The sequence below is a fragment of the Vigna umbellata genome, chromosome 8, assembly GCF_029865625.1.
Source record: "Vigna umbellata cultivar VRB3 chromosome 8, Vumbellata_1.0, whole genome shotgun sequence".
NCBI lineage: Eukaryota > Viridiplantae > Streptophyta > Magnoliopsida > Fabales > Fabaceae > Vigna > Vigna umbellata.
Window position 1 is genome coordinate 27,404,827 of NC_142172.1, and position 25,120 is coordinate 27,429,946.

At 37.6% G+C, this 25,120-nt stretch overlaps 2 protein-coding genes across 5 annotated transcripts in view; one reads left to right on the top strand and one right to left on the bottom strand.

Moving 5' to 3' along the window:
* LOC124828073 (uncharacterized) overlaps positions 1 to 11,777 on the bottom strand; it is a 54,769-nt gene extending 42,992 nt beyond the window's left edge. For 3 of the 4 annotated variants that reach the window (XM_047301286.2, XM_047301288.2, XM_047301285.2), the window contains exons 1-6: positions 11,429 to 11,777; positions 11,071 to 11,335; positions 10,697 to 10,802; positions 10,469 to 10,610; positions 10,059 to 10,320; positions 9,006 to 9,367 (exon numbers count right to left, since the gene is read on the bottom strand). In XM_047301286.2, the coding sequence (XP_047157242.2) occupies positions 9,006 to 9,367; positions 10,059 to 10,320; positions 10,469 to 10,610; positions 10,697 to 10,802; positions 11,071 to 11,335; positions 11,429 to 11,714 (1,423 nt within the window). In that variant the 5' untranslated portion in view covers positions 11,715 to 11,777. The remainder of the gene's footprint in view (positions 1 to 9,005; positions 9,368 to 10,058; positions 10,321 to 10,468; positions 10,611 to 10,696; positions 10,803 to 11,070; positions 11,336 to 11,428) is intronic. The other variant, XM_047301287.2, reaches the window with a different exon arrangement.
* A 9,930-nt stretch (positions 11,778 to 21,707) lies between these two features.
* On the top strand, positions 21,708 to 24,325 carry LOC124828072 (heat stress transcription factor A-7a-like). The gene is made up of 3 exons (XM_047301284.2): positions 21,708 to 22,434; positions 22,791 to 23,854; positions 23,949 to 24,325. Exons 1-2 carry the CDS (start codon positions 22,093 to 22,095, stop codon positions 23,553 to 23,555), a joined length of 1,107 nt encoding a protein of 368 aa, XP_047157240.2. The 5' UTR covers positions 21,708 to 22,092; the 3' UTR covers positions 23,556 to 23,854; positions 23,949 to 24,325.
* Positions 24,326 to 25,120: the final 795 nt, after the last annotated feature.

The window sequence follows — 25,120 nt, forward strand, 5'->3', positions numbered from 1 at the left end:
CAAAATGACAATCAACCTCTATATGTTTAGTTTTCTCATGAGACTATGGATTAGAGGCTATATGAAGAGTTGTCTACTTGTCACAATACAACTTCATTTAATAATTTTCACAAAATTTCAACTCTTGAAGGGAATAGTTTAATCCACAAAAGTTCATGCATACGCAAAGCCATAGATATATATACGACTTCTGCACTAGATAAAGCAATAACTGCTTGTTTCTTAGGGATAACGGAAAACATTTGTTAAAAAGTGGACTTAAAGCCTAACTCAACCCCACAAAATTGGCTTGTAAGGTGAGGTTTGCACCCACTTATATATTACAAGTTGACCTTATCTCTAGTCGATGTGGGACTTCCAACACACCCCCCTCACGCCGAGGTATATACATCTCGCGCGTGAGACTAGACATTAATGGGTGGCCCTAGCAGGTAGAACAATGTGCCAACAAACAATAAATATCCTTAGGATAGGCTCCAACCATAGCTCTGATACCATGTTAAGAAGTGGACTTAAAGCCTAACTTAACCCCACAAAACCAGCTTGTAAGGTGAGGTTTGCATCCACTTATATATTACAAATTGACAAAATCTCTAGTCGATGTGGGACTTCCACCAACATCGGCAACCCAAAAATCATGTATAAAGTTATAATATAAACCACAATGGGTTATGGCGAAAATATTGCGGTCAGAAGAAATATAATACCACCACATATAATTCTAATGCAAAAGTAACGATATTATGTCTAAAAATTCAAATAATAATAACATCATATCAGAACACCACAAATTTAAAGTTCAAATTATCAAATTCATCTTCAATCCCAACATAATTGTCTTCAATACTATCATACAATGGGGCATATCCCACATCTTCCCCTTCTAAGAGACTCTAGTCAAACTACAATAATCTTTCAAACTCGAAATCAAAGCTATCATGCAATTCATTTTGAACCCCAATTTGAGCCTTCTCTTTACCGTTCCCTGTTGGTGTTGGAGTTGGCGTTGTACCAGAACATTTCTTATAAGCATGAGAAGATCCAATAACAATACCACTACTTGATGGTTGCTTTCTTTTATTGGTCACATGTCTCCTTGCATAAACTCTTGGTCCTCCAATATCTGAAGCTTCATAAACAATTGCCCTATTAAGAGGGGGATCATCATCAAAAACCAACTCATTTCCCTCCTCTTCATTATCGTTATCATCATCAACTTCTCCCACTAACCACTCATTACATTCATCAATGCCATTCAATACAATAGGGACCATTTCATTGGTAATATTGTATATTTGAGCAAGTTGTTGATTATACTTTATGTAAACCATGCACCGTGCACCCAATTTCCTCTATGCTCCAGAAATTGAATTGAAGTTTTGTTAATGGAGAACGACTTCCATTTTTCTTTTTGGTTGTTAGAAGTCGTGCACAAGAAACATAACTTCAATTAAACTATGTTTATATAGAAATCGTTTTGTCCCATAAGGACTTTCAATTGGGTGTATAAAATTAGAACTCGTACCCTCACAACACGACCTTGGTAGAAATATTTAGAAGTTTTGTTATGGGACCACGACTTTCAATTTGATGCACGATACCGCTTGATGCTCTTCACAGTGTTGCAATCCCTAGGTCTCATGCTCTCTGATCAGCTCACTCAACAACCAATATTTCTTCTATGAAGGAGTTGCCCACGACCACCCATGCATAGTGTGCCAAGCCGCCTTCCAAGACAATGACTAGCTACGCATGCTCCCCTTCCACCACATCTTCAACTGTTACTGCTTTGGTGGCTGGCTCCACCACTACAAGTTCAACTACCCTCTCTGCAACTCCCCTCTCCTTTCCAATGAGCATTGAATGCCGCCTTGGCCAACAATTCATCTCTTGGTTTTCCCTTCATTGAAATTTGAAAAGCAATATCAAAGAGTTGAAGAAATATCAAAGAGATCTCTTAGCTGGTGTGGAGAATGCAGACACAAGAAGAAGGAGAAAGAGAGCGTGATTTCTGATTGAGCACATCAAATTGAAAGTCGTGCTCCCAACACATGATTTTTTCTTCTCAATATTTCACTAAAGTCGTGTTGTGAGGGCACAAGTTCTAATTTTATACACCCAATTAAAAGTCATTATTAGACAAGACGGTTTCTATATCAACATAGTTTAACTAAAGTCGTCTTCCCTGTGCACTAGTTCTAACTACAAAAAAAAAATGGAAGTTGTTCTCCATTGACACGACTCAGTTCAGTTTCTGGAACACAGAGGAAACTGTGTTCATGGAGCACAACTTCTTCACCTAAAGTCGTTCCTTTTATGCATAACTTACCTAAAGCGTGTAATAATTTTGGAATCTACCCATTTATGTAATATGTAATTAAATGTGCACCCATCTAGTAAAAAAATACCCATCATCCATTCATTGCATAGGGATGCTTTTTTTATAAAGAAATTGAGTTGGAAATGCAAAGCTCTGTCTAAATTCAAAAACATTATTTATATACATACTTTGGAAACAAAAGATTAGTAGGAATAAGAGTATGTGCCTTGCAATTTTAGTGAGACAGCAGAAGATGACACGGATGTAAAAGCACGAGAAGATGTCATGCCACATGTTCTGAAGTTATAAATATTGGATATCATATTACAAAATGACGGGGCAAATGTAACATTCAAGATTCAACTGGTTAAAACAGAAAAAGACAATAGGGATTATTTGTGGTTGCCAAAACTTAACAAACTTGGAGAAGTTTTATTGTTGTACTGTAGCTCATGGCGAATAATATCTCCAATCTCTAATATTCAGTCTTTAATCAAGCCCAATGATAATATTTTATCAATGCAGTCAACTTCACTAAATGGAACAAGGCTTTATTGATACTATTACTAGCAGAAACAAAGGTGGTGGCGTGCCTTTGTGTCTGCATTTTGAGTTACATGTGGATTGAGATTGAATCTTTGTTAACATGGCATATTGAACTTGAACAGATCTCATTGCTGAAGATAAATAAAATAGGGTGTGCAGTTAATTGGTAAAAAATGAGATAAAGACAGCATGTATGATAATTTTGTAGATGTAACTACTTAAGATTGAAACTGTAAAATAATTCTAGAGGGCTTAATTGATCTCTCTCCCAATCTTCTATTTATAAGAATAAATTGATACACAAGTACATGATAAATAGGGTAACCCTAGACACAATATAATCATGATAAATAGGGTAATAGGGTAACCCTTGACACGCTATAATGATGATAAAATAGGATAAATATCCTAACACACCCCCCAAAAGCTGGAGCATACAAATTGTATGTACCAAGCTTGGAACAAATAAACTCAATCCGAGGACCCCTTAATGACTTGGTCAATACATCTGCGAGTTGATCGTTTGACCCAATAAACTTAGTACATATTTCTTTGGTCAACAACTTTTCACGAACAAATGACAATCAATTTCTATATGTTTAGTCCTCTCGTGAAACACTGGATTTGATGCAATGTGGAGAGCAGCTTGATTGTCGCAATACATCTTCATAGTATGGATGTCACAAAACTTAACCTCTTGAAGGAATTGTTTCACCCATATAAGTTCACGTTAGTGATGTCATTGCCCTATACTCGGCTTTCGCGGTTGATCGAGCTACTACATTTTGTTTCTTACTTTGTAGTAGACCGTCTATCAATAGGTGAACCTGCCCAATCTGCATCACAATACCCAGAGACCTGAATGCTTCCTTTATCTTCATATAACAATCCTTGCCCAGAAGCCTTCTTTACATACCTTAGAATGCAAATGAGAGCATTCCAATGGTCAACACATGGAGCCTCATGAACTGACTAACCACTCCAACTGCAAAGGATAGATCTGGCCTTGTAATAGTGAGATAAATCAGTTTTCCAACCAGCCTCCTATACCTCTCTGGATCGAAGAATAATTCACCTTCTTCTGTCTTTAATTTCTGGTTTTGATCCATGGGACTGTTTACCGGTCTACAATCAATCATGCCTGTTTCTTGTAATATATCAAGAGCATACTTCCTTTGGGAGATTACAACTCCATCTTTTGATTGCGCTACTTCAATGCCTAAGAAGTATGAGACTTCCAAGATCCTTGGTTTGAAAATGTCTACACAAGTACTCTTTTAGTTGAGATATTCCAACAGCATCATTTCTTGTAATGACAATATCATCAACATATACTATTAAGTAAACACATTTCTCGAGAGAAGAATGACAATAAAAAACTGAATGGTCTGCTTCACTGCGTTTTAGCCCAAATTTTTGAACAATGGAGCTTAACTTTCCAAACCAAGCACGTGGGGATTGCTTAAGGCCATATAGAGATCGATGCAATTTGCATACCATACCAGACTCCCCCTGAGCAACAAACCCAGGAGGTTGCTCCATATAAACTTCTTCCTCAAGATCACCATGTAGGAAGGCATTCTTGATATCCAATTGATGAAGTGGCCAGTGACGAATGGCTGCCATTGCAAAGAAAAGACGAATAGTAGTCATCTTGGCTACAGGATAGAAAATGTCACAATAATCAAGACCATAAACCTGAGTGTAACCTTTTGCAACAAGTCGAGCTTTGAGCCGATCAATTTCACCATCAAGGCCAACTTTAACTGCATACACCCATCGACAACCAACCGCCTTTTTTCCTGGGGGAAGGGGCACCAGCTCCCAAGTATTATTGTGGTCAAGAGCCTGCATTTCTGCAATCATAACTTGTCGCCATCCAGGATGATCAAGTGCTTCTTTCACATTCTTGGGTAACACTGAGGATAAAAGAGAAAAATAGGAGGGCGAAAATCGATGATAGCTTAGAAAATTATAAATGGGATGAGTGTTTCGAGTGGAACGAGTACCTTTCATGAGGGCAATAAGCCATGCTGAACCATTTGCACCAGTAGGCGTGGGAGGAGGTGACGAGGGAGAAGAATCTGAAGTAGGAGATTCACCATTGTCTTGGGGAGGTGGACTATCCATTAGGGCCCTGTGTGGGATGATCTCAGTATGTGGAGAAACAGGTGCAAAAGGATTGTGATCAAGACTTGGAATGACAGAGACAGTGGAGCTATTTGACTCAGCCATTAGAATAGGAAGAACCTGCTGGAGGATAGAAACATCCTGAACAGATGGAGAGAAGTAAGGAGTCTGTTCAAAGAATGTGACATTGGCAAACATGTAATACTTCTTAGTTTTAGGAGAGTAACACCGATATCCTTTTTGAAGTCGAGAATAGCCCAAGAAGAAACATTTGAGAGCGCGAGCGGAGAGTTTGTCTAGATCTGGAGAGATGTTATGAACAAAACATACACAGCCAAACACTCGGGGAGATGTATGAAAGAGAGGATCATTAGGAAACAAAATGGAGAAAGGGACTTTATTATCAAGAGAGGAGGAGGGCATCCTATTAATAAGATAACATGCAGTTAAGATGGCATCCCCTAGTGATGGACAGGAATATGGACACCAAGCAAAAGGGCACGAGTCGTTTCAACCAAGTGTCTATTTTTTCGTTCTGCTATACCATTTTGTTGTGGTGTATGAGGACAAGTAGACTGATGTAAGATACCATGGGAACTCAAGATGAGAAAAGGAGGATGAGAAATACTCTTTTGCATTATCACTTCTTAATATTTTGATTACTTGACCAAATTGAATCTTGATTTCATTCAAAAAGGATGTAAAGATAGCTAACAATTCAGAACGATTTTTCATAAGATAAACCCAAGTACATCTTAAATATTCATCAATAAAGGTAACAAAATATCTAAAACCAAAGGAGGAGATACGACTAAGTCCCCATATATCAGAATAGATGATGGAAAAACTAGAATTACATATTGATTGAGACCTTTTAGGAAAGGAAGATCTAACATGTTTTCCTAATTGACATGACTCGCATTCTAAGGTTTGGAGACCACTAAGTTCAGGACACATCTTTTTTAATTTGGACAAATGAGGATGGCCAAGTCGATCATGTAGCACTTTAGGATTAGGAGCAGCAACACAGGACACCCTTGGACGAGATCCAAAATGGTATAATCCGCCAGCTTCATATCCTTCTCCAATATGTCTCCCCGAACCACGCTCCTGTTTAACAAAAGATTTATGATCAAAGGTTATTGAACAATTTAACATTTTAGTCAACTGGCTTAAGGAAATTAAATTAAAAAGACAATTAGGGACAAAAAGGAATGAGTTGAGATTGAGGGAGGGAGACAAAGAAACATGACCGACTCCTTTGGAAGAAGTTTTAGATCCATTTGCAAGGGTTATGAAATGAGGTTTTTCTCGAAAGGAAATAGATGAGAACAAAAAAATATTACGAGAAAAATGTTATCAGAAGCACCTGAGTCAATTACCCATGAATTTTGACCTTCCATAGATTGAGAAACGCAGGCTGTTGATGTATTGGGAGATTGAGATGGTTGCGCCAAGCTGTTAGACTTTAACCTTAAATACTCTTGATATTCATCCTCAGAAAACATAGAAGTGGAAGTTTCAGTCTTCGAAATATTGGCGGTTTTGGAAGGAAAACCATGTAAGGAGTAGCAATTCTCTTGAGTATGACCCATCCTTTTACAATATGTGCATTGAGGACGTCCTCGACCTCCTCGTCCTCCTCGTCCTCGACCTCCTCGTCCTCGACCTCCTCGTCCTCGACCTCCTCGTCCTCCTCCTCTAGTGCCACGTCCTCCTCTTCCTCGTGTGGCAACCATGACAGATGGTTCCACTAGTTCATGCGCTTCTTGAGTTTGAGGTACCGGGACACGCAGAAGGCGAGTGGTCAATGTTTCCATAGAGGGGACCTCATGACTAGTTAGAAGTTGATCTCTGAGATGCAAGCAGAGTGGTCAATGTTTCCATATAAAATTTGTCTAGTTTCTTTTTGATATCCTCTAATGATCTACTTCCAAAAACATCCTAAGTTCTTCGACAGCAGATTGGGCTTCAGCCATGAAGGGCACCATATCATGGTCTGCCATTTTAAGAGATGCAAGCTTGCTCGTAGTGTCATAGAGACGTTGAATATCGTTGGCATAAATGCTTTGGGCTTTCTTCCAAAAGGAGTGACAAGTTTTGAAAGCCCTTAAAGATAGTAGGCACATGGCTTCCATCTCGCTCAAGGTGGTCATAATGCCCTTGGTCAAGGAACCACATTTCAACGGCAGCAGACCATGATAGATAATTTTTTCCATTTAGCTTCTCGGAGGTAATTGATGGACTTCCAAAGAAGGAAAGAGTACTGTCAGACGTCATTTCTGAAGAAGACGAATAGTACTAAGAAAACCCTAAGGGTTTAGACGAAGGAAACTGTGATAGCGATGGACGACGGTGGCCGGCGGTGGACGGTGGCCGGCGGTGGACTGTGGCCGGCGGCGGGCAGCAGCAGACGGTGGCAGGCGACAAAGAACTGTGGCGTCGGACAGATATATATTACGAGACAAAAACCAGAGCGGGATCGACCCGCTCTGATACCAACTTAAGATTGAAACTGTAAAATAATTCTAGAGGGCTTAATTGATCCCTCTCACAATCTTCTATTTATAAGAATAAATTGATACACAAGTACATCATAAATAGGGTAACCCTAGACACAATATAATCATGATAAATAGGGTAATCCTAAACACAATATAATCATGATAAATAGGGTAACCCTTGACACACTATAATGATGATAAAATAAGATAAATATCCTAACAAGGGTGTGCAGTTAATTGGTAAAAAATGAGATAAAGACAGCATGTATGATAATTTTGTAGATGTAACTATTTCTTTGAACAGTTGAATATCCATAGTTTTAAGATTAATGTTTACTGAAGGACAAAATAGACATACTAAATGTGTACAACCATATGGGAATATTCTTATTATATATTGTTAATGATTGTATATGAATGAATACTAAGAAAAGGGTGCCAAGCCAAAAGCAACATTAGGCTTTGTGTATGAATTATGCGTTGTTTGCTTACAATATGTTCCATGTATGTTCATATATTGTCTACTATGGTTTCAGTGTATCACTTTCTCGATGTTGGGTTTGTCCTAGCTCCCTAGACCACTTCTTTATGATTAGTTTATGTGCCTTTGACAAAATTAATCAATAAAGAGGCTAATATGTTTAGGGATGGTGGGTGATGTGCAATCCATGCTACAACATTTGTTTGGAGAGGACTCTCATACATACATCAATTCATTTGGGATTAGGTTTTGGCCTCCATTTGGTGTATAAATCTAGTGGCTTTCTAATTGGGTTTCACTAAAATGTGTTTAGAGATTAGGAACACTTCACTACATTAATTTCTCTTCCCCACTCAGTTATTTTCATTTTTTATTTTGGAGGTTACATTACCAGCTATGTTTTTTGTATCTTTTGTCCTCTTGTTTAAAAAAAAATCTTACTTCTCTTGTAATTCGTGAAATATAAAAACTCGTCCAAGAAATGTTGTAAAAAAGAGAGGGTGGGGGAAGGCATGTGAAAAGAAAAAACGTGGGACGATTTTTCTAGATAAAGGTAAAATATGAGCAAGGCCAATGAAATATTCAAAACATGAGACAGGAGACATAGATTTCAAAAACTGCAAAAAAAGGAAAGAAAATGCAACTATGTTTACATCCTTTTATCAAAATAGCAAGTAGTTGTCCATGTGGTTAAATTTGTCAACTTAACAAAAAGATAATTTTTGCAGACCCATCTATCTTCCTTCGATTTCCAAATTTTTTCCTTGAAAAAATGGTGGAAAATGCAGTTTCCTTCCTACTTCTCTCAACCAAACAATACAATATCGTTAAACTCACATAATAAAACGCCTTTTTATTACAATAGTGAGCAATTTAGTGTATGGGTAAATTTGTAGATCTAAAAAAAATATTTTGGCCCCATCTGTTTTATTTCCTTTCATTTCCAATTTTTTCCCAAACAAATGGTGGAAAATGCAGTTTTCCTTCATACGATACGACTAACCGAAACCCACATAATATGTACCTGAGCTTTTGAAGGAAGATTCTTGCACACCAAATGGGAAACCAGCATCCCTCTTTCCAATATAACTTCCCCTACGCGAGTTTACAGAGGATTTGATAGACTCCAGAGGAATGACAATGGCTGCCACATTGTCCATACTGCCCTTTTTTAAGGCATTATTAACAATTAAATCTGCTAACGAATAGGAAGAATGGGCGCACTCTGATCTCATGTTACTGTAACTGTGCAATTCCCACAACAAATCACAGACATCCTGCAAGCTTGTCTTCTCAAATACACCATCCGATGCTACCACCAAATAGCTATCATTAGCAGTCAGAGGCTGCCAATCAGTCACTTCTGGTGCAGATATAACGCCATAACTGCAAACAATTCATTACAAGAAACGCATTATTATTCCAAGTAATAATTTTATATTATGAAAAAACAGTCTTCCTGAAATTTCAATCACACAAGAAGATTTTCAATTTGGGTTACTTATCGATGAAGTATTTAATCTATAAAGCAGTAGTACTTTTATGATTACAATATTTTATAATTTTTTATGTTAACAACTTCAATATATATGATTTTAATTTGGATTCACATAATAACAATCATATATTTATCATCTTTTTAAGAATTATTGTACACTTTTCAATATGCATATATCACGTATTGTATCCTATTATTTTTAAAATAAACCGGCCGTATTGGATAGTATCCATACATCATAGCTTGAAGCCTATGAAAAGCATGGACCCACCACACTTGCTAAAATTTGAATTTTAATTTTTAATATAGAAAAAACAGTTGGTTTAAATGTTTTATTTACAATATGAACTATATATGCAATTTCAACAAGTTGTATGCTATGGATGACCTTGCAACATGGTCCTCCACCTTCACCTTCACCAAAGTTTCAGACTGGCTACGAAATCATAGGCAAAGTTATTTCCATAATATGAAGCATGGAACCAAAATCATTTGCACATGATTCAAAGCTGCTACCTATAATATGCACATGCTTTAGCAATAAGCTTGGGTTATATAAAGAATTTGCACTGAACCTACCTTTTAAAGGGTAGGTCACCGATAGCCCGTGTAATAGCCAGCTGACCATTTATGCGAGGCACACCACCCCAATTTTGAACTTGACCTCCAGCTGTTTCCACCCGATTTCTTTCATCATCTCTATCTGGATGATGATCACTGGTCAATTCCTTTACTGCAAAATGAGTGAGACCATGGGATGAAGCCATTTTGTACTTTTCACGATCCCACATAGAAACAGAACCATCATGCTCTTTCTGTCTATATAGCTTTAATAATAAATCTACAAATCACAAGGAACTATAATTAAAAACCTTTTAGTCATGTTTCACCAAAATGAAAAGTAACCTTGTTGCCCTGTAACAACCAACAAGCGCAACAGAATAATATATGATATTTCAATTATGCCATTATACCTTAAAAATTCTCACCTTTAGCCTCTTTGGGAGACTGAAAATTTTTAGAGCACAATATGGCCTTAGAGTCTCCAATATTGGCAACCAAAATTTTATCATCCGCTACCAAAACAATGGTAGCTGTTGATCCAGAGTGAAAATTATTTCTAGACGCTTCCTGCGTAGTTCAAATTCAAGATGTCAATACAACAATATGAAAAAGGATGTCTAAAGCTTTGCAAATGAGCAAATAGTCGAACTTACCTCAGAAAATTTAGCATCAATGTCATGGACTGCCCTCAATAATGCTTCCTTCAAAATTTCCAAGTGAAAAGAATCATCAAAATTTGGAGAAAATGTATTCTGAAACCTGGCAAATTGTTCCAAGTTGAGATTGGCATACAACTGACAGAAACAAAAAGGTAGGTAAAATTTTAAATGCGATTAAGAACACATGGCTTACTGACGTGTAAAACAAGGAAGCAACTCCAAAGCGCCAAACCAAATGTTAGAAGAGAATACTACTAACCGATGACTAAATTAGACATTTAGAATTATCCACAAGAATACTGGTATCTCAGTTTTAGTAACTTAAAACTGTTGATATAAGCAAAAATTAAAAACAAGACGTAAAGCACCTTTCAAAATGCAGTCCATGCCATTCTGAACCTAGAATCTCCTTCCATCTATGCAGTAAGTTTGCATGGTCACGGTCTCTCTTGTGAAGCCATGCTCCTGTTGATGTCTTTGAAATAACAGAAAAGGCAACATCGAGGAGAAAATAAGTATGCAGAACAAAATACTCCAACAAAAGTTTCGATGCCATCTCACTAGCTTCTGCACCGTTATGACCGTCAAAAACGGCCACAATGCCAACCGCAACCTCCTTGATCCCGTCCACACCTGTTCCGCGATAAATTAAAATTACAACTAATGCTTCAGAGAAGCTTCCGGAACACAAACCATACAAGAGAGAAGGCGGTTAGGACAGCGTACTGGGGAAGGGAATGCGAACATCGAGGACGCAGAGAGCGCGATCCTCTTGAGACTTTCTGTGGCCTTGGAGCATCGCAATCTGGCAACGTGCCGTGGTTTTGGGAGGTGAATCGTATTCGGAGAGCTTCCAGCGGGGGCATTTTGGAGACTGAAACACCGCCGGAGCACCGCCGTTCTTGTAGACTGTCAAGCACGTGGATGACTCCGCGTGAACGAAAGGGACTGTGGCACAAAGCAGAAACCCTAACGCGAACGATAGATACTCCGACGGAGTCTTCGGAATCATATTCAGCGATGATAGAGGTGATAGAGAGCCATAGGTCCGCTGTGAGACCTGAAAGATACAGTTGTTGAAAAAATAAAAGATAAAACGAGGTTAAACATTATAAAATTAAAAGACTTGGTTAATAATTATTTAATTAAGAAAATACTAAATATTATTAGATATTATTATGAAATATTTTAAGATATTGATATATATTAATAAGCGATAATAAAATATTTAAAGATTATAATAGAAGATAGGCTTAATACCTCTTTTTGTCCCTCTTTATAAGGGAAATGTTCAAGTTCGTCCTACCTTTTTTAAAAAGTTTAATGTGGTCTCAAGTTGTGAAAAAATTGTCCAATTAAATCATTTTTGGTCACGGCGTTAAATATTTAACGATCCAGCTGACAGCGTGGAGTGATCTGTGCAACGTGGCTGTTTACCTTCCTAACATGGCAGTTGACGTGGCAGTGGCAGTGATTAAAAAACTGGAACTGTTTGAAGGAGAACGGAGAGTGTAATTTTGCCGTCGAAGCCCCTGGTTGAAGAAGCATCAATGGAGAATCCTCCCACGGCCATTTTTTGCTGGCTCTGTTTTTCCTTTCTAAACACTGAAAACAAGTATATTGTTGTTAGGTGTAAGAATTACAAAGAACTTGACAATTAAATGTAGAATAGAGTAGTGTGGGGCTTCCTTTTTCTCTCTCAAAAAGGGTAAACGCACAATTTGCTCTGCAGATTTCATCACCCAATTTGTATTTCCAGTTCTTCCAAAATGTTGAAGGAAGGAATAGATCAGTGGTTAGGTTTCCTTTTAATAGTATTTAGAAATAAAGTAAGAATTAGGGTTTCCTTTTAATGTTAATTAAAATTAATTAGGGGTTGTTATATAAAGTAAGAATTTTTATTTCCTGTTAACGTTAATTAAAAATAATTTGGGGTTGTTAATTTCTCTGTTCGAGCTTGACGTTGCAGGAGATCCTCATCCTCTCTGTTCTGGTTCGCGGGCGCAGTGGTCATGACCGTAGCATCTCTAGCGACTACGCAGCACAGGGGTTTCTGTTCTCACATTTCTTTTGACTCACGATTGGTTTTTCGAGTTAGGGTTTTCTTTTTACAGGAACTCTTCTTCTTTCCAAAATTCCTTCTTTTGACTCTTCTTTTTACACTGTCACTGGCCACGTCAACTGCCACCTTACGAAGATAAACAGCCATGTTGCACAGTGTCAGCTGGATCGTTAAATATTTAACGCTGTGACCAAAAAGGATTTAATTGGACACTTTTTTCACAACTTGGGACTACATTGAACTTTTTAAAAAAGGTAGGACAAACTTGAACATTTCCCTTGTAAAAAGGGACAAAAAGAGGTATTAAGCCTAGAAGATATAATGATTTATAAAATTAAAATATTTATTTTATTTTTTAAAAAATGAAAAGTTCAGTGAATGATTTTAAGGGGATATTAAATTGATTTTTTATTAAATAAAGAGCTATAAACTAAATCAAATTTTTTGAATATAATAATATATTTTAATTAGTTATATTTTAATAAGTTTGTCGCCGGTGAGAGCGATGCTATCATCTTGCGCTGCTCTTTTCCCGTTCAGGAATCGCACAAAACACCTCTCTCACCATTCTTCAAATGCCCAATCGGAGAACCATGGCCCTTTCTGTTCGCCGGAATTAGAATTAGGTTGGCGCTTCGCCGCAAGTTTAGCGAGTGAAGAATAGCCCAGGCCACTGCAGCCGCAGCAATACCCGTTCTCGCCGCTGCGGCGCTCGGCGACGTCACCAGAAACGCTGGTATCTTCCTCTTCTCCAACACGGCTCTCCTCTCTTCCTTCCTCACGCGCCAAGTTCGAACAAAAACCACCGCTTGCCCATCGCCGTTATTCCAGTCGAAGCTACTTGATGACGCCGCTGCGGCTACCGTTAGGGTTCCGATTCTGAGTAAACGAGGTCGTCCTGTGAAGCTAAACGCGTGTTTCTCCTCTTCGAATCGCAAAGACAAATCGCAATTCGTCCTGAGCCCTAATTTCTCTGCTTCACTTCAGCCTCTGATAGCATCACCGTCAATACTGATCAGAATCACTGGCGGCATAGCCTTCGTTGTTGCGTGACAATCACTGTAACTCTGATCAAGATTCTAAACACCGCTGTCACTCTTCTTCTTCTTCCACTCAACTCAGCATTTTTACTCTATCCTATCTCTTTTTTATTTTAAATTTTTTTCTATTTCAAGATTTATTATATTATGTAGGCTTAAATGTTTACTTCGTCTCCACGTTAAGAGGTGAATTTATGTTTAGTACCCAATTTTAAAAATGAAGACATTGGATCCCGATGTTATGAAAAATATATGAATAAGGTTCGCAAAGAAAGAACAAGTTCAACAAATTATCAAAGAAAAAGCTGAACAAGAGATAGAAAAAACTGGACAGCAGAAGAGAGAAGAGAAAAAGTACGATCACATAAGAGATAGAAATTCACCTCTTAACATAAGGACGAAAAAACATTTAAGCCTATTATGTATTGGTCTGGATTTGCTTTCCGTGTAGAATTAAGAGAATAACATTTTGCTCTTCAATTGAACATTTGAGGTTTTGGAAATCAAATTTACAAAGTAGTGGTAACTCTCTTAGATAACATTTTTTCATTCCTTTTTTATTATGTTACTTGTTTAATGATTTATGGATTCATTACATCTCCTACACGGTTATTTTTATTGCTTATTTCACAATTTCTGAATTTTCTACAAAGATGAAATAGTGAAGAGGCATGATAGAGATGAACAAAAACACGTAGCAATGAAAAAAACATGTATATCCGAGTTGCGATAGAAACACAGCATATGAGAGATTAGCGAACCAGAAGGGATGAGATTTATCATCTATCAATCATTCAACCATGCAATGACTAATATAATCGCATCATTTAGAAAATGAGGTGATAAAACGAATAAAAACCTTCGATGTGTGATTTCGAGCGTAATCTTTCCTCTTCATTCGCTTCGACTCCTTCTATATCCAGAAACTCATCCGTTCTCCTTCTTTCGTTCGTTCTCTTTCACTCCTTTGATATGCATTCTTGTAATGATGGCCGCGAAGGGAGGAACATAAATGATAACAGAGGTGAGAAGGATGGTGGTTTTGTGAGAGGGAACCGACTCGGAGAAGAAGAAATGTGTATCAAAAGAAGATGATACTCCGTGATGGAGGAATGTGGAGAGGAGGTTGGCGATATTGAGTGATGAAGTGTAATGAATGTGAAAACGGAGTGGAAAATGGAATCGTCATTGAGAATGAAATTAAGTGGCACTCTATGAATGAAGAGTATTTTTCTAATATGTATGAAAAGAAAACATGGGAGTGAATGTGGAAGAAAACAGATGTGGGCTTTTTAACGTGAAAACAATGTGTGTAAAAAACCGAAAAATGGGGGAGAGCTTCTCCCTGCACCTCCAAATTCCATAAATGCCTTCCGGGAAACATTAAATGAATGTGGTTAAATTTGATTTACTATACACCAAATATCTATGTGCTTCATTTACTACTTGGTGTATAATTACACCCCTAGCCATTCGAGTTCATCTTCTCCAATCTACTTGGTCCATTCTTGTTCAATTTTCCAGTGATTATGTGGTCCTTGAGTGCTTGTGTGTTTTGTGGTCCGAGAGTGTGTGATTTGTTTTGGTTAGAACAAGGTTGGTGTAGATGGTCCCGACGGTCTCATGGTTACAGTGAAAGGTGTTGCATAGAAGAATATCAGTTACTTCTCTCTCAGGTGCATTATATAAACAAATGAAGGCCCTTAGATTGGAGAAGTTGCTGAAAAAGAAGTGTTACCTTTAAACCGAATGGTTTCTGAAGAAAAGTTGTTGTCTTCAGACCGAACGGTTGCTGAAGAAGAGATGTTGTCTTTAGACCGAACGATTTCTGAAGAAGAAGTGTTACCTTCAAACCGAACGGTTTTCTGAAGAAAAGTTGTTGTCCTTAGACCGAACGGTTGCTGAAGAAGAGATGTTGCCTTCAGACCGAACGGTTTCTGAAGAAAAGTTATTGTTTTCAAACCGAATGGTCACTGAAGAAGAAGTGTTACCTTCAAATCGAACGGGTGGTAATGAGGAAACCGAACGAGCGTTACCATCAGATGAAAGTGGGAATCGTGCACTGGACAGGTGTGGAAGATCTATATACCACGTGCTGCTTTCGAGTGAGATGAGTCATGTAGAGGATGAATCATCGTGGTACTTGGACACGGGGTGTTCTAACTACATGACAGGAAGGAGAGAGTGGTTGGTGAATCCTGATCCAAATATGAGAAGCAGTGTGAGATTCGTAGATGATAGCAAGGTTACAGCGGAAGGAATTGGCAGAGTCCTAATCGCAGACAAAAATGGCGGAGTTGCATATATGGATGATGTACTGTATGTTCCAACAATGAAAGCAATTTATTGAGTCTTGGACAGTTCCTAGAGAAGGGATACACTGTGATGATGCAGCAAGGACACACCGAAGTGTTTGATGAAAGGCAGCGGCTGATGCTCAAACACCTCTTGCCTGAAACCGAACCTTTAAGGTGAATCTGCAGGCCTCGATTGTTCAGTTTCTAGCTGTGATTGATACTAGGGATTATAGACGGAAGACGAAGAGGAGATCTAGAAAAGATGAGCATAGGCATGGTAAAAGGAGAAACAAACGTCGAAAGAAGAAACGAAGGAAACAAAAGAATGGAAACAGCCCGATGGTGAGAACTATGGTGTTCAAATGAAATATCAGGAGTAAAGGGAGGCAGGCTCATGTGATGGACGATGATCTTGGCAATGCTTGGAGTTAAATTTCTAGGGAGTTTAGTTTTAGAGGGGTGTGTTGTAAATGACAGTCTATCATTCTATGTATCTACTATACATATATACCCCACTGTGGTTGATGAGAATTAACTCTTGTTTTCTCTCTTTCTCTGCATTATGCTTCTCTCTCATCTCTGATATTTTCTTTCTACCACCTACCGGCGCTAACAGACCTCTTCACCACGTTCAGTTACGAAAAACTCATCCATAACGATGATTAAGATGTTGGCAACAAGAAGGCAAAAGTTGGCAGGTTTTAAAACTCTCTTTCTTTCTTTTGCATTCTTTCAAATGAATTCTTATAAGTATTTATCAGCAAAAAGTTTGCCTCTTCAAATGCCAGAAATAAATCATAATGCTTATTGAGTAGGTCTGCCACCTAAAACCATTAATACTAGGAATACCAAGCAACAAGAAATAAATTTCCTAATTTAAGTTTCATAACAAATCTCCCCGTTAAACTTAAATATTCTTCCCATTTCTCATTCCAATAAGCTTTTTACAATTCTCGAGCAGTGTGGTCGGTAGCGGCTTGGTGAATATGTCTGCGGCTTGAGCTCGGATTTTAACATGCTCCAGCTTGACCTTTCCTACTCTTACTTGTTCTCGGATGAAATGAAAACGGACGTCGATATGGTTGCTCCTTCCGTGATTAATTGGGTTCTTTGCCAACTCGATCGCCGACTTGTTACCAACTCGGATCACAGTCCATTCATCTTGGATCACTTCCAGATGCCTTAATAGATTTAAAAGCCAGACTGCATGACACACGCTCCAAGAGGCCGCCACATACTCTGCCTCGTAGGTAGACAAGGTTACAATGGGTTGCTTCTTAGACAGCCAAGTAAAACCCGTATTTCCAAGTAGGAATGCGTAACCCGAAGTACTTTTCCGGTCATCAACATCACCACACCAATCGCTATCCGAGTAACCCACTAGTCGATAGTCATATGATTTTGAATAGAAAAGACCAAGTGATAGGGTTCCTCGAATATATATCAGAATTCTCTTCAAGGCCTTCCAATGTTATAGCTTGGATCCTTCATGAATCTACTTATTATCCCAACACTCAACATTAAGTCGGGTCTCGTGCTTGTAAGGTACCTCAGACTTCCGATTAAACTTTGATATCTCCCATAATAAGCTCGTTTTCCTCCATCAAACTTCGAGAGTTTAGTGTCGAGTTCCATTGGAGTAGAAACCGAGTTGCAGTCCTCCATTTTAAACTTCTTTAAAATTTCAAGCGCGTACCTTTCTTGGGATATAAAAATCCCTTCCTCTGATTGCTTCACTTCCAGGCCAAGAAAATATTTCATCAGGCCTAAGTCTGTCATCTCGAACTTTTTTTCCATTACCTCCTTAAACTCCTTAATCAGCTCCGTGTTGCTTCCGGTGAATATGAGGTCGTCGACATAGAGAGCAACTACCATCATATCCTTCTCTGATTTGTTTGAGTACAAAGCATGTTCGTACGGACATTGCTCATACCCGCTTTTCTTGAAATACTCGTCAATTCTCTCATTCCAGGCACGGGGAGCCTGCTTCAGTCCATAAAGGGCTTTTCTCAATCTTAGCACTTTCTTCTCATCCCCTCTCTTCATGTACTCGAGTGGTTGCTCGACATACACCTCCTCTTTCAACACTCCATTTAGAAAGGCTGACTTCACATCCATCTGTAGAATTGGCCATTGGTTCTGAGCAACTAACGAGATCAGGAGTCGGATTTTCTCCATTCTCGTGACAGGAGCAAATACTTCATCATAGTTTATCCCCTCCTTTTGTCTATAGCCCTTTACCACGAGTCGAGCATTATAACGCTCAACCTCTCCCTCAACACTCATCTTTTTTTTGTACACCCATTTTACTCCAATGGGTCGAGCTCCTTCAGGAAGGTCAGTCAGTTCCCAAGTTTTGTTGCGTTCAATCGCTCCGATCTCCTCATCCATGGCTATTCTCCACTTCTCTTCTTGGACAACTTTCTCAAAACTCAAATCTTCAGAGTCGGCCAAATGACATACAACATGAACTTCATTTGTAGTGTCGTATATTTCCTGTAGACTTCTCATCCTAGGCTGTTGTGGCTCAGTTTCTTCATCTGAGGACTCGGTGGTTGTTGTTGTTGAAGGTACAACAATCTCCAAGCTAGTTTCTTTTTCGACCGGGTTACTCCAGCACCACTCCTTCGTTTCCTCCACGTGAACATCTCGGCTCACCACTACTTTCTTGTTAACAGGATCAAACAATTTATATGCTTTAGAATTTTTATCATACCCGATAAATATGTACTTTTTGCTCCGATCTTCTAATTTTGTCCTGTGCTGACTTGGTACTTGCCCATAGGCCAACTACCGAACACCTTTAGATGAGAGACACTCGGCTTCACACCACTCCAAATCTCCTAAGGCGTCTTCTCGCCCAAATTTGCATGTGGACATCTATTTTACACGTAGACTGCGCATTGTACCGCCTTTGCCCAAAACTTTTTCGGCATATTCTTCCCTTTCAACACAGATCGAACCATGTCGAGAATGCTTCGGTTCTTTCGTTCTACTACACCATTTTGTTGCGGAGAATATGGAGTCGTCAAGAAACGCTTGATTCCATGTTCCTCACAGTATTTGTTGAACTCGGCAGAAGTGAACTCGCCTCCTCTGTCAGATCAAACTGTTTTGATGACTTTGTTTGTTTCTTTCTCTACCATCACTTTGAATTTCTTGAAAGTTTCAAACACTTCTGACTCCTCCTTTAAAAAGTGAACCCACGTCTTCCTTGAGAAATCATCAATGAAAGAGACGAAGTATCTCCTACCACTAAATGATTCTACAGTTATTGGCCCACACAAGTTGGTATGGATTAGTTCGAGCTGCTCTTTTGCTCGGTACTCAGAGCTCCGTGGGAAAGAAGTCCTCACTTGCTTTTCGATCACACAATCTTCACAAAACCTCTTTTCGAATTCCATTTTAGGCAATCCGAGCACCATCTCCTTTTTCACCAGCTCGGTCAACCCTTCAAAGTGAAGATGACCGAATCGCAAATGCCACTTCATGGCCTCATCCTCCATATCAAGTAGCATGCATTTATCTTGAACTATTTCCAACTCAAGTTTGTACATGCGATTTATCTTCATTTCTACTTGGGCGATGAGCCTCCCGAGTTTATCCCTTAGTTGTAGTTCTCAGTCCTTCATCAGAACCGAGTACCCCTTCTCCATTATCTGTCCCATGCTCAGTATGTTGCTTTTGAGATCGGGTACGTAGTATACATCTCTGATCTCTCCGATTCGCCCATTTTTCTGTTGATACCATATCGTTCATCGACCTTTGACGGTTACTTTCGAAGCATCACCGAAAGAAACGGATCCAGACTCCTTCTTTGAAAGTACTTTGAATAAACTCTCGTCGCCACACATATGGTTACTTACGCCGGTGTCCAAGTACCAAAACCGAGTTATTAGAACAGCTCGGTTTGACCTTGGTTTTTGGAATGTTTGTCACTAGCAGCAATCCTTCTTCTTCTTTCTCGGTAAGGAAGTTTGTTGGCTCCTCTTTTTCTTTCTCTAACCTACAATCCTTGGAAATATGCCTATTGAGTAGGTCTGCCACTTAAAACCATTAATACTAAAAATACCAATCAACAAGAAATAAATTTCCTAATTTAAGTTTCATACATAAGAAAGTTGCATATATGCAAATGTCTTAAGGCAAAAGAAATAATTAGTATAGCTTATTGACCATTTGCTAAGACCATAAAAAATGTACAAATCCTAACACTGAAAAGTACAAATACTGAATCTTGTTAAGAGGGTATGCTGCAGAATACAAACATATATGGAGAGAGGTCACTTACCAGTATCAGAATATATCATTACCATAAACAATGCCTAACATTCATATTTAGGATTCAAATTATATTTAAATGATCTTTATACGTAACTTTTCATTCAATCATCTTCTTTACATACAAAAGAAACAACATTTAACCAAATAAAATGAGAATAATTACAAGTTATATATTCCCGTTGAAAAGGCACGGCGAGGAAAGTTTATCGATATTGTTACTTAGAATCGTGCGCCACATATGTAATATTTATTCTCATCCACTTACTCCTCCACTTCATGATCATCATTAATGAGTAAAAGAGCTGCAGTAACGTGCAAATGTTTTGTCATGGACAGGACAGCAGGGCCCAAACAGGATTATCGTTAAAATGACAAGGAGAACCAACTATAATTCTGTGCACAAATTTAAAACTATGGTTTCACAGAAACAGAAAATATAAAACCTGGTACATTCGAGAATGTTATAGAACTTTGATCTGATCAATATAGGTATATGCGTATGCAATTGTTTATTATTGTCACAATGCGTCATTATTAGGACTTGAACGTAGCTAACCAATTATTCTTATCGTTTCAAGATTAGAGAAATGCAAGTTGCCTATTCTAGTGGTGGTGGGACTCCTAATCTAAAATAAAGATGCTTCTAGTATAACATGATACGAGTATGGACATGCACTGTGATGCCATGTCACGCTAACACATGCTTCTTTCTTCAAAATAGTATTTTGTATTAATATGAAAAGTCTGGTTATATATGTCCCATATGTACACATTTCTTATATAATGCATCAAAAATCAATCCAAAGATGATTTTAACTATATATATATATATATATATATATATATATATATATATATATATATATATATATATATATATATATATATATATATCTGATCTGAGTTCGTTGTTTATGAGATTGATTGTACGGAAATACTAAGTAATGTTTTTCGTCCCACAAAATCATGAATTAGTTTACCTCCTACCGACCAGGCATATATAGAGAAGTCAGATCTACTCTTTCTTTCTTCTGCGGTGCTAATAATTGTTGTGATTTGTGGTTTTGAAAAGATGTAGTTCTAATCAAATATTTGTAAATAATGTTATCATATGCTGAATGTTTCAACCAAATCAAAATCCAAATACAATCGCTTATGCTTGCTTCCAGAATTTTCCAAACCAGTGGCCCACCAATTGCTTCATGAAGAAGGAGTCAAGACAAAGGAGCATCCTTCCAACATATCTAGAACTTTCTAATGCATTATTTTTTATGGATATGATCCAAAATTTTCTTCTATATAGTCCCTCTTATACGCTTCACTTTACGGTTCAGTTATATTCCTTGGTAGGATACAACCAACTCTTTCTAACTGCATAAACGACTTATTTTCTCAAAGGAGAAAGGGTTATCCCCAAAACAAAACTTAATCATTCATTTCTTCTTCATTTTCATTCATAACCTTTCTCTTGAACCCCTTTTGATTCTGCCGTATACTTTCTTCGTTCTAACATATTTTGTACTTTTTCCCCCTTTTCCTCCTCGTTATAGTTAGTCTCAATACACTTCTCCGTCTTCCCTTTTAATACTCATCAGTTTTATACTCTATGGTTAAGTGCAAATTTGCTTACTGGCCAAGTTACCAATCTGTTTTAGAACCATATAACGAATTCACAAAACCCATTAAGTTAATTAGAAAAATTGAAGAATGAATTATATATATCCAGTGAAAGAAGAATGCTTGGAATCAGCACTACCACCATCATCATCATATCAGTTGGAATCAGCACTACCACCATCATCATCATATCAGTTAGGTAATGAGTATCCACCAAAGCCAATCGAGGGACTTCATTACGCTGGACCACCACCATTCCTCACAAAAACTTTTGATGTTGTTGATGACCCAGTTACCAACCACGTAATTTCTTGGAGCAGAGACGGCACAAGCTTTGTGGTCTGGGATCCACATACCTTCTCTGCAAGTCTCCTTCCCAGATACTTCAAGCACAGCAATTTCTCAAGCTTTGTCAGGCAACTAAACACTTACGTATGTATTATCTAATCACAGTATCTCTTTAATTATTATTTTCTTCAAATTTTAATGCGTATGTGGTTTAAAATTTTGCTTGAGTACACAAATCTATAAATAACTCACGAAACCGGTTTTGTTTTCGATTTCGATGACTGTATACACCCTTCTGTTTGTTTTTTGTGAATTGTGTTGCACTTGATTTCTCTAATTCTCCTCGTAATCAAAGTCGCGTGTTTCAATGGAAAATAACTCTTTGGACATTGTTATGGAATGATTGAAGTAGTTTGTTATTGTGATTACAGTTCCAATTTATTATGATTTTGTTCAATTTTGATGGTTGGAAATATTGATAGTGGTGATCAATTTTACAGGGTTTTAGGAAAATTGATCCAGATAGATGGCAGTTTGCAAACGAAGGATTCATCAGAGGGCATAAGCATTTGTTGAAAAGCATAAGGAGAAGGAGGGCACCTTCCCAACTAACACAAAGTCACAGTGTTGAAGTTGGACGTTTTGAGTTAGACAAAGAGGTTGATCGTTTGAAGCACGAGAAGATAGTGTTGATGATGGAGCTTATGAATCTAAGACAGCAGCAGCAGAAAGCCAGAATGTGCATTAAGGAGATGGAGCAAAGGTTACAAGTGACTGAAATCAAGCAGAAACATATGATGGCTTTCTTAGCTAGAGCCATAAAAAATCCTGCCTTCATACACCAACTCCTAAAGAAAGAGAAGAGAAAGGATCTTGAAGAAGCCTTGACTAAAAAGAGAAGACAAATTAAGCAAGGAGTTAGAGGTATTGGAGAATCAAGTAGTAGGGGTGAAGGAAGGAGCAGTGTTAAAGTTGAGGCCTTGGAATTTGGGGAGTACGATTGTGATTTTGGAGTGTCAGAGTTGGAAAAGTTAGCTATGGAAATGCAGGGATGTGGAAAGGGTAGGATAGACCGGGAGGTAGAACCTGAGGCACTAGAATCACAAGAGAGACTGGATAGAGTACTTGATGAAGAGTTTTGGGAAGAACTGATGTTCAGTGAGAAATTTGATGGTCGATTTGACATTCCAACTACTGAAGATAACGATGAAGATGTTGTCAACATATTGGCCAATGAACTTGGTTGCTTGGATTCAAGTCATTAAATGAACCACTGAATCATTTAACCTTTTCATTTTGTTCACTATAGGTTCAAGACTTCAACTAAGTCTAGTATAAAGGAAGCGCATATGATGGAGCCTAATTGGCAAGACAGTAAATTACAAGAAGGGAAATAGATCTTTCGTGTTTCTATTCTAACTTCATTACATGTCCTTTTGTAGCACTTGGTAAAACCCCATATTCTCACTTTTCTCATTGTCATTGTTTGATGAGGTAGGTTGCTGATGGCGCTTGGACAAGAGTCTTTGGTAGTGATAGCAGTCACTACATATACCCAATTAAGGTTCAGTTTTTTAAACACCTTTCAGTAACTATGTATGTGTCAACCCAGATATGTCACTGCTTGTTGTAATTATTCTTCATCTCAATGAATGTAGATTCATCAGAAAATGTAGAATGGACAAGAAACAGCTGTTCTCCAACAATAGTAACTGAAGATCACGAAGCAGAGGTTAAGGTTGTCACTTTGATTTGGTTCTCCCTCCTAAAATTTTTGTGTATATCCTTAGAGGAAGAACACGTAATGGATGATGTCACTCATGTACTATCTACTTGGGTTTCATCATCATCACATGTTCATGATTTGCTGTCTTCAAGATGGGTAGTGTCAAACATGTTCAATATGTGGTCAAATTGTAAGAGGATCCTTCTTTATTTTTCTCTTTTGTTCTCGTTCCTATGGGGTGTGCATAACCATAGAACTCTAGAGAAGAGATTTCGAGCCTCAATGATGAGACATTGGTTTTTTCTCTCATTCACAATTAGCAAATGACGATTCCGAATAGTATATAGTTCACATCTTATCACAATAAATCGAATTTGAAGCATGCATTCGACATTTCAATTATTTCGTTATCATTATAGACCTATGCATACAAAACTGTAATAAATTATACAAATGTGCAAACGATTTCATTTTAGGAACTCTATCCTAAAATGTAGCTTAACTCGACCTGTTTGCATTGAGAAAATAACTATATTCTTTTTTCTCTTGTCAAAAAGAGAAACACAAGAATATTTTTTCTTTGCTTGTTTGAAAAAATATTTTCATTTTATTGTTGGAGGTATTTTTATGTCATTTTGTTAAAGAAAATGTTGGATATGGGTGTGAGTGCAGTTGGGGGAATAAGGAAGGGCTTGTGTGTGATTGCATGTGGAGGTGGAAAAGGGATACTAAGATGAAACTGGGAACTGATTAAATATTAACTAATTTAAATTATGATGATATTGAACTTTAAATATATAAAGCTTAAAATTAAATATATTAAAATAATGAATTTTCAAACTAAATAAAATATAAAAGATAAGTCGTCAAACTAAATAAAATATAAAAGATAAGAGACCAATTAAAATAGATTTAATTAAGTTTAAACTTCTCATAAATTTGGATACTTTTTCATTAAGATTTTATTATATTTTTTTAAATATACCGAATGTAACATTTCAATTAAGTAGATAACTATACAAATTTAAAATATAATAAATTAGTTATAAAGCAAAATTACTTTTACATGCATCATAGGAATTGACATAATTGATTTAAAATCAA